At 49.6% G+C, this 9,913-nt stretch overlaps 1 protein-coding gene across 4 annotated transcripts in view; it reads left to right on the forward strand.

Annotated features, from left to right (window-relative positions):
* The window catches only part of KLC4 (kinesin light chain 4), a 16,500-nt gene that overhangs the window by 4,697 nt on the left and 1,890 nt on the right, over window positions 1-9,913 (forward strand). For all 4 annotated transcript variants that reach the window (XM_017547328.1, XM_017547329.2, XM_017547330.2 and 1 more), the window contains exons 4-14: window positions 1,646-1,727; window positions 2,331-2,550; window positions 3,059-3,146; window positions 6,631-6,732; window positions 6,980-7,153; window positions 7,550-7,649; window positions 7,841-7,893; window positions 8,130-8,200; window positions 8,424-8,532; window positions 9,084-9,224; window positions 9,482-9,597. In XM_017547328.1, coding sequence (XP_017402817.1) covers window positions 1,646-1,727; window positions 2,331-2,550; window positions 3,059-3,146; window positions 6,631-6,732; window positions 6,980-7,153; window positions 7,550-7,649; window positions 7,841-7,893; window positions 8,130-8,200; window positions 8,424-8,532; window positions 9,084-9,224; window positions 9,482-9,597 — 1,256 coding nt within the window. The remainder of the gene's footprint in view (window positions 1-1,645; window positions 1,728-2,330; window positions 2,551-3,058; window positions 3,147-6,630; window positions 6,733-6,979; window positions 7,154-7,549; window positions 7,650-7,840; window positions 7,894-8,129; window positions 8,201-8,423; window positions 8,533-9,083; window positions 9,225-9,481; window positions 9,598-9,913) is intronic.

Genomic DNA, 9,913 nt, shown 5'->3' on the forward strand with positions numbered 1-9,913 from the left:
CCTCGGCCTCCCAAAGTGCTGGGATTACAGGCTTGAGCCACCGCGCCCGGCCCATTTTTGAATTTTTATTAGAGACTGGGTTTCACCATGTTGACCAGGCTGGTCTTGAACTTCTCACCTCAGGTAATCTGCCCACCTTGGCCTCCCAAAGTGCCGGGACTACAGGTGTGAGCTATCATGCCCAGCCCAAAATGTGTGAAATTTAACCCTCACTCAACAGAGTCCAGTGAGGCCATCTCGGCTCACTGCAATCTCTGTCTCTGGGGTTCAAGCAATTTTCATGCCTCAGCCACCCAAGTAGCTGGGATTACAGGCACTTGCCACCTCACCTGGCTAATTTTTGTATTTTTAGTAGAGACGGAGTTTGGCCATGTTGGCCAGGCTGGTCTCAAACTCCTGGCCTCAAGTGATCTGCCTACCTCGGCCTCCCAAAATGCTGGGATTATAGGCATGAGCCACCACGCCTGGCTGAGAGTATGTGTTTTCTTGAGCTATATCTGTAGGGAACAAGTCTTACCCATAAGAACCCATATATGAGAAGAACACATATTTGAACACATACAAAGCAGCAAATGCCCAGTGCTGGATGAGTGGTTCAGTCAGTGTGGAAAGAATTTCACGGAGATATGTCTCTAAGGGCTGGAATGGTCTAAGAAGAGTTCATAGAGGAAGCAGGGAGCCTGGGCAGCATAGTGAGACCCCATCTCTACAACAATATTTAAAAATTAGCCTGATGTAGTTGTGCACACCTGAAGCTTCAGCTACTCTGGAGGCTGAGGTAGGAGGATCGCTTGAGCCTAGGAGGTGGAAGCTGCAATGAGCTGTGATTGTGCCACTGCACTCTAGCCTGAGCTGTTGCCAGACTAGAGACTGCCTCAAAAAACAAACGAAAAAATAGAGGAAGCAGGGTACAGGAATGGGTAGCATACGGGTTGGATTTCCCATCTGAGTGGCTTAGGAGTTAGAATGGATTTTGAAAGTTCATGGTGAGGAAGAGGGAGGAGCTTTTTAGACTGGAGTACATGGTGTCATCGATAAGGCTTACAGCCTGGAAAAGCTGGTCTGTCCCAGGGAAAGTGAGTAGATGAATTGCATAGGACACATTGCTGAAGCTGGGTAGGAGGGCTGATGTTTGTTTGAGGCTGCAGTTCCTGATGAGGAAAAGCAGATTTTCCTAGTGCAGAATAGGTTAGACGGTGAGGGAGGGTTTTGTGGTAAGTCCAGAATGAGCTGTGCAGATGATGGGCACCAGGCTGAGCTAGACACTTTTTGGGTACATGTCAATAAGATCAGACACACTCCCTTCCCTCAGGAGAGACAGGGCAGATATATAATCAACGTAAACACACAGAGATCAGCATGGGGCCATAATTACAAGAGTTGAGGAGAGATTGAGGGTGGTTAGGAAGGAAACTTTCTGTATGAGAAGGAGGGGGAAGTCTTGAGATTTTGTCCAAAGCTTCTCTGGCTGTTACAAACAAGAGGCCTGAGCTTGGCTGGGCCAGATGCTAGCTTTTCCAGCAGCAGAGACAAGAACAATAGTCTTCTCCTAGACCCCATCTTCTGGGATTTCATGGCTTAGAGGGGTCACTAAGGAGGCTATTAGGGATATCCTGGTCCTCAAATGTTGCTTCTTCTCTTCCAGGAGGAGAAAGAAGGTGATGCCGCCAAGGATTCCCTGGATGACCTCTTCCCTAATGAGGAAGAAGAGGACCCCAGCAATGGCTGTGAGTCTGCCTCTGGAATGGGAGGGTGAAAGGGATAGCAGGAAGCAGGCCCTAGCTATCCTAGCACACAGGACACTCACCATCTAGAAATAGGTTTTCCACTTCCTCTGGAGTTAGGGCAGGGGCTGGGCTAGTACTTAGATTTCCTTAGCTTCCCAATTGAATTTATTAAACACTGAATATGTGGCAGGTACTGTGCTAGGCACTAGGAGTACTGAGATGGAAATGAAATAGGTCTCGCCAGTAAAGAGTTCACTGTCCAGTGGGAAAATGAACCTGAGACGGGGCGACCATGAGGCCCTCAAGGGAAAGAACCAGGTCTTTCTTACCTTTGTACTCCTGGGACATCCCCTGGTTCATACTTATTAAATAAATGTTTGTTGAATTAATGAATTACTGGGTGAACAGCTGGGGTTGTGATGGGCATAGGCCAAGGGAGTGGATAAAAGAATGGCACTTGAAACAGGCCTTGATTGAGAGCCCAGGTAGGGGTGGGCACAGGTATGGAACAAGACATGCGATGGGGAGTGGGTGGGCAGACAGCAAAGAGGAGAGGAAGAGTCCTTTGAGGAATTCTCTTGTTTATGTTCTGTGATGGTTTAGTGTCCCGTGGTCAAGGAGCTGCAGCAGCCCAGCAGGGTGGATACGAGATCCCAGCAAGATTGCGGACGTTGCACAACCTGGTGATCCAGTATGCAGCCCAGGGTCGCTATGAGGTGGCTGTGCCACTCTGTAAGCAGGCACTAGAGGACCTGGAGCGCACATCAGGCCGGGGCCACCCTGATGTTGCCACCATGCTCAACATTCTTGCTTTGGTGTATCGGTGAGGACTTCCCTTCTCCAGTGCCCAGAATCTTCCCCCACATTTCCACCTTGGTCCTCCTTTGGCTTCCATTCTTCCTCTTCACAGGGTACCTCTCCTCCCTGTTGGGCTTCCCAGATACACCCCACTAGGGTGCTTCCTAATGTGCCAGAACTCTTACTTTTCCCATACCTAAGCATTTTCTCATCTCTTGGGCTCCTTGTCCCTCTAATTTCTCTTTTGGGGAGTTCTCTCTCTGTCTCTCTCTCTCTCTTCCCCTTTCTCTCCCCCCCCCTTCCCCCTGCCCCCTCACTTCCTATAACTTGTGGCCTTCTCTTGGGATGGCAGTGCCCTGCATTCTGGTGTGAGTGTGTCAGTGAAGCCCCTTCACTGTCCATACCAGGCTTCCTGTCTCCTCATGGAGGTCCCCCATCCTTAAATGTACTCAGTCCTCCCAAAGGGAGGGAGGGAAGGAGAAGTCTTGTGGGCAGAGTTCAGGATAACTCCTGTCACTTTTGTCTTCTTCCAGGGACCAGAATAAGTATAAGGAAGCTGCCCACTTGCTGAATGATGCCCTCAGCATCCGGGAGAGCACCCTGGGCCCGGACCATCCTGCTGTCAGTATACCTTGCCTTCCCTGCCCCATGCCCTGCACCCCCACCATTGCTATTTTGGCCTCTCTTAGCTCATCCATCTGCTGCCCTCAGTCTACTCACTAAGGGTGCTGAGGAAGGAGGCATGAGAAGTCCTTTCTTCTAGGCACTGTCCAGTGGTCCTAGTGCTTCTCAGTTCTCTGGGACTCAGTGACTCCTTTTTATAACAAATATTTTTTGCTTGAACTTAATTCATAGATAAGTCATAGATAAATCCACAATGATTTCCAAAAAAGTTAGTATGATACCCTCATAAAAGAAAAACAAGGAAAGTAATTTATAAGAACAATATATATACAATGTAATATAAGATAAAATATGATACAACAGTAGCTATATCGAATACAACTTTGTTAAAGGAAATAGCAAAGTGGGCCAGGTGGGGTGGCTCACGCCTGTAATTCCAGCACTTTGGGAGGCTGAAGCAGGCGGGATCATAAGGTCGGGAGTTTGAGACCAGCCTTACCAACATGGTGAAACCCCATCTCTACTAAAAGTACAAAAATTAGCCAGGTGTGGTGGTGTGCACCTGTAATCCCAGCTACTCAGGAGGCTGAGGCAGGAGAATCACCCGGGAGATGGAAGTTGCAGTGAGCCGAGATTGCGCCATTGCACTCCAGCCTGGGCAACAGGGGAGACTCTGTCTCAAAAAAAGAAAAGAAACAGCAAAGTGGTCTGATATATAATGAATAACTGTGGATTTAGAGCACCAATAAGCCATTCCATATGAGAAGTACTAGAAAAATGAGATAGAGGCTGGGTTCAGTGTCATGTCATGCCTGTGCTCATAGGACTTTGGGAGGCCAAGGCAAGAGCATCACTTGAGGCCAGGAGTGGGAGACTAACCTGGGCAACACAGCAAGACCCTGTCTCTATAATAAATTTTAAAAATTAACCGAGCACAGTGATGTACACCTGTAGTCCCAACTACTTGGGAGTCTAGGGTGGGAGGATTGCTTGAGCTCAGGAGTTTGAGGTTACAGTGAGCTACAATCATGCCATTGCACTCCAGTCTGTGAAACCGAGCGAGCTCCTGTCTCTTAAAAAAAAAAAAAGTTGAAATATAGGTGGACACTTGATTAAAGTACAGTATTGTAAGAAATCACAGGCTGGGCGTGATGGCTCACGCCTGTAATCCAAGCACTTTGGAGGCCAAGGTGGACGGATCACCTGAGGTCGGGAGTTCAAGACCAGCCTGACCAACATGATGAAACCCTGTCTTTAAAAAAAAAAAGAAATCACAGACCAGATTTATTTGTATATAAGAGAAAGAGGCCGGGTGTGGTGGCTCATGCCTGTAATCCCAGCCCTTTGGGAGGCTGAGGCAGGTGGATCACCTGAGGTCAGGAGCTCAAGACCAGCCTAGCCAACATGGTGAAACCCCATCTCTACTAAAAAAAAATAAATAACAAAATTACCTGGGTGTGGTGGCATATGCCTGTAATCCCAACGAATCCCAACTATTTGGAGGCTGAAGCAGAAGAATCACTTGACTCCAGCGGGTGGAGGTTGTAGGGAGCTAAGATCGCACCATTGCACTCCAGCTTAGGCAACAGAGCAAGACACCATTTCAAAAAAATAAAAATCAGTTGGGCACAGTAGCTCACGCCTGTAATCCCAGCACTTTTTTTTTCTTTTTGAGACCGAGTCTCTCTCTGTCACCAGGCTAGAGTGCAGTGGCGTGATCTCAGCTCATAGCAACCTCTGCCTCCCTGGTTTAAGCGATTCTCCTGCCTCAGCCTCCCAAGTAGCTGGGACTACAGGCACACACCACCATGATTAGCTAATTTTTGTATTTTTTAGTGGAGATTGGGTTTCACTATGTTGGCCAGGATGGTCTCGATCTCTTGACCTCATGAGCCACCTGCCTCAGCCTCCCAAAGTGCTGGGATTACAGGCGTGAGCCACTGTACCCAGCCTAATTCCAGCACTTTGGGAGGCCGAGGCGGGTGGATCACCTGAGGTCAGGAGTTCGAGACCAGCCTGACCAAGAAGGTGAAACCCAATCTCTACTAAAAATACAAAAATTAGCCGGGTGTGGTGGCAGGCACCTGTAGTCTCAGCTACTCGGGAGGCTGAGACAGGAGAATTGCTTGAACCTGGGAGGCTGAGGTTGCAATGAGCCAAGATTATGCCACTGTACTCCAGCCTGGGCAACAGAGTGAGACTCTGTCTGAAAATAAAATAAAATGAGAAATAAAAAAAAAGAAGCTGCACGTGGTGGCTCACGCCTGTAATCCCAGCATGAGATTAAAAAAACAAAAGAGAGAGAAACAGCCCTAAGTAGGGATATCACACCAAGGCCAAGGCAAATGACGGAATCATCAATGTACAGAAAATGAAAAGATTGGTTTTTTTTTTTGAGACGGAGTCTCACAGTGTTGCCCAGCCTGGAGTGCAGTGGTGTGATCTTGGCTCACTGCAACTTCTGCCTCCTGGACTCAAGTGATTCTCCTGCTTCAGCCTCCCAAGTAGCTGGGATTATAGGTGTGTGCCACCATGCCTGGCTAATTTTTACAGTTTTAGTAGAGACAGGTTTTTACCATTTTGGCCAGGCTGGTCTTGAACTCCTGACCTCAAGTGATCCACCCACCTCAGCTTTCTACAGTGCTGGGATTACAGGCATGAGCCACCATGCCCAGCTGAAAAATTATGTTTGAGCGTGAGTCTGTGTAAAAATAATTCCCTATGGGCCGGGCGCGGTGGCTCAAGCCTGTAATCCCAGCACTTTGGGAGGCCGAGGCGGGTGGATCGCGAGGTCAAGAGATCAAGACCATCCTGGTCAACATGGTGAAACCCCGTCTCTACTAAAAATACAAAAAATTAGCTGGGCATGGTGGCGCGTGCCTGTAGTCCCAGCTGCTCAGGAGGCTGAGGCAGGAGAATTGCCTGAACCCAGGAGGCGGAGGTTGCGGTGAGCCGAGATCGCGCCATTGCACTCCAGCCTGGGTAACAAGAGCGAAACTCCGTCTCAAAAAAAATAAATAAATAAAAAAAATAATTCCCTATGGTATGATATATGATAGGCAGGGATGACATATCTCAGAACTATCATACCCCTATCTTGATATCCCATCAAATGTCAATGTTTACATTTAGCGTTTGGATGTCCGGCGGGACATTCAAAAGTTTGTAGAGCTGTCTCACACATGCAGAACATCTATAGCATTTTTGTCTGCTCAAAAGCAATCTTTATGCAACCAAAAGAAAAAAAAAAACAACTCCAGAAATTTCTGAAAATCCCCCTAGAGGGCGATACCATCCCTTAGCCACGGAGCCATCCTATTCAGCAATTTCCCCTCCCTTCAGCCCCTGGCTAGGGTAGTAGAGTCTTTGTCTCTTGGAGTTGTGCAGTGAGTGTGGGGGCCCTGCTGGGAAGTGGGGAACCTCAGATTCCTGTAGGTCTTTTGCAACCCAATGTCTGATGGGGACATGCCTGTTTTCATAGGTGGCTGCCACGCTCAACAATTTGGCTGTGCTCTATGGCAAAAGGGGCAAATACAAGGAGGCGGAGCCTCTGTGCCAGCGGGCACTGGAGATTCGAGAAAAGGTACCCATGCCCTCTGTCCCTTCTTCCCTTGTCACTGTGACCCTTCTCTACATGGCTCCTCTGGTCTAACCCTTCTCCTTCACTTCTTTTTTCCTCACCCCCATCTCTGCCTTGTTCTCTCTTCCTTCATTCCCATTTCTCTGCCTTCCACGTGTGTGTGCCTACATGTGAACACACACACACACACACATGTGCTTGTGCATGCACATGTAATCAGCCATTTATCCAATCCTTTGTTCCCTTTCAGGTCCTGGGCACTAATCACCCAGATGTGGCAAAGCAGCTGAACAACCTGGCCCTCTTGTGCCAAAACCAGGGCAAGTATGAGGCCGTGGAACGCCACTACCAGCGAGCACTGGCCATCTATGAGGGGCAACTGGGGCCAGACAACCCTAATGTAGCCCGGACCAAGAACAACCTGGTATGGGAGGAGGGGACAAAGTAGGTAGAAGGAACAGGAGGGAGAGGCCACCTGAGTCGTAGAGTCAGGACGCATCACAGTCTGGCACATTACTGTCATCAACTTTGCCCATTTCTGGGGCTGCCTTTGGGGATGAAGGTTCTGCTTCATCTCAGTTATAGAAGTTCCACAGCTTCTTGGGAGTGGGCTGGGAATACCCTTGACCCTGCACCTGGAGAAGGAGGTGTGAGAAAGATATCTGGGGAAAGTCATAGAGACACTGAGGAGTGGAACTCCCTGAGCCTGGTGAAGACCTTGTCTGCAAAAAAAAAAAAGAAAAAAAATTTAAAGAAAAAAAAAAAAGGCCTTGCCTCCCTCCATGCTTTGTTCCTGTATTTTTGCCTTTCTATGTCCCAGGCTTCCTGTTACCTGAAACAGGGCAAATATGCTGAGGCTGAGACACTATACAAAGAGATCCTGACCCGTGCCCATGTGCAGGAGTTTGGGTCTGTGGATGGTGAGTGGTGAGGGCCTAGGGAAGGGGCTGCAGGGAGGAAAAGAAATGTAGACCAAGGGTTGGCCGGTTAGGCCACAGTGGTTCCCAGGGGGAGCCAGGCCCCTTCAGTCCAGCCTTGTCAGCCTCTGGGTCCTGGCTCCCTGACACTGTCTAGCTCGGATCTCTAACCCCACCCCATGTATCACCCCCAGATGACCACAAGCCCATCTGGATGCATGCAGAGGAGCGGGAGGAAATGAGCAAAGTGAGTGGGGGGAAGGGGGGCCAGCCTGGGGAGCTCAAGGCTCCCAGGGTCTCTGTCTTACTCCTTACATTAGCCCTGCTGCTCACTTGCCACCCCAGCACCAGCCCCAGATGCATCATGGTGCCCTCCCCAGCCCAGCCTGCACCCTAGCCCCATGCCACCTTGCATCCCAGCATCTCTGTATTCTTATCTCTGGCCCCCCCTGCCCTTCTCTCTGGCCTCTCTCTATCCTGCAGAGCCGGCATCATGAGGGTGGCACACCCTATGCTGAGTATGGAGGCTGGTACAAGGCCTGCAAAGTGAGCAGGTGAGCTGCCAGTAAAAAGTCAGCTTGGCCTCCAATGCCCCCTGTCTAGTCCCTGCTCCCAGCCTCCCAGACCTTTTCCCTTCCTCCCTTAGACTTTCCCTCAGATTTAGCTCTGTTCCCTGTCCTATTTTCTTATTTTTTTCCCTCTTGTCTTGCTTGGAAGACAAATTTTTCTTTTCTGAGCCCATTCTCTCTTCCTTCTCTGGTCTGTTTCTCACCACAGCCCCACAGTGAACACGACTCTGAGAAACCTGGGAGCTCTGTATAGGCGCCAGGGAAAGCTGGAGGCCGCTGAGACCCTGGAGGAATGTGCTCTGCGGTCCCGGAGACAGGTCAGAAGCCCAGAGGGGAAGGAGGTCCTAGAAGGAAGGGCCCTGGGGATGAGAGACTGCGAAGGTTTCTTGGGAGTCTCCTAAGAATAAGTGGAAAGGCTGATGAGGCCAGGAGGGAGAGGAAAGTGAGGCAGTATTGTCATTGTGGGTGTTTTTAAGCATGTTCTTACCCCCACACCTGTACTTTTGGACAGGACTCTAGATTCAAGATTCACTAAACGGAGATATAAAGGACAATCTCTGCCCTTTCATAAGGAGGGGACTGGTGGTAAAGTGGGGGAGAGCCTAAGTCAGAGTTTCTCAGATTGTGAGTCTCAATAGTAGGTTGTGAAATCAATTCAGTGTGGGCCATGGGGCTAAATACATATACAGATCTATATATAGCAATGCATTGCAAATAGAAAAGGTGAGTATTGTTCCAGTAGGTATATACTGGGACATCACAAGGAAAAATGTTTTCCTTGCAGTGGCTGATGTTGAAAAAGATTTGAAAGCCCCCATCCTGAGGAGTTAAGGAGTAGGAAGTCCCAGGTCCTTCCTTTTCCTTCCAGGGCACTGACCCTATCAGCCAGACGAAGGTGGCAGAGCTGCTTGGAGAGAGTGACGGTAGAAGGACCTCCCAGGAGGGCCCTGGGGACAGTGTGAAATTCGAAGGAGGTGAAGATGCTTCTGTGGCTGTGGAGTGGTCGGGAGTAAGTCTCATCATTGCCTTTTCATCTCTCCCACCCACTCCTGCTGGTGGTGGTGGGAGGCTCTTGGCCATGCTGTCCCTGTCTAACATTAGTGTATCCCTTTAGGGGTGTCTGGGAGCCAGCTTTTGACAGGGCTTTTATTTCTAGTCACTGGGCCTTGGGGGTGGGGGATGTGTGCAGAATAAATGGCAGGAGTAGACTCAGAAACCCATCTGTGTGGGATCCCTTAGCTTTCATTGCCTACCCCTCTCTGCCAGGATGGCAGTGGGACCCTGCAGAGGAGTGGCTCTCTGGGCAAGATCCGGGATGTGCTCCGCAGAAGCAGTGAACTCCTAGTGAGGAAGCTCCAGGGGACTGAGCCTCGGCCCTCCAGGTACACAGTGAAGTCAAGATATGGTAAAGCCATTGCCAGGAGCAATGGCTCATGCCTGTAATCCCAGCACTTTGTGAGGCTGAGGCAGGTGGATCACCTGAGTTCAGGAGTTTGAGACCAGTCTGGCCAACATGATGAAACCCTGTCTCTACTAAAAATACAAAAATTAGCCAGGCGTGGTGGTGTGCACCTATAATCTCAGCTACTCAGAAGGCTGAGGCAGCAGAATTGCTGGAACCCGGGAGGCAGAGGTTGCAGTGAGCCAAGATTGTGCCACCATATTCCAGGCTGGGCAGCAGAGCGAGACTCTGTCTCA

This window comes from Cebus imitator, unplaced genomic scaffold, assembly GCF_001604975.1.
Source record: "Cebus imitator isolate Cc_AM_T3 unplaced genomic scaffold, Cebus_imitator-1.0 Scaffold197, whole genome shotgun sequence".
Lineage (NCBI taxonomy): Eukaryota > Metazoa > Chordata > Mammalia > Primates > Cebidae > Cebus > Cebus imitator.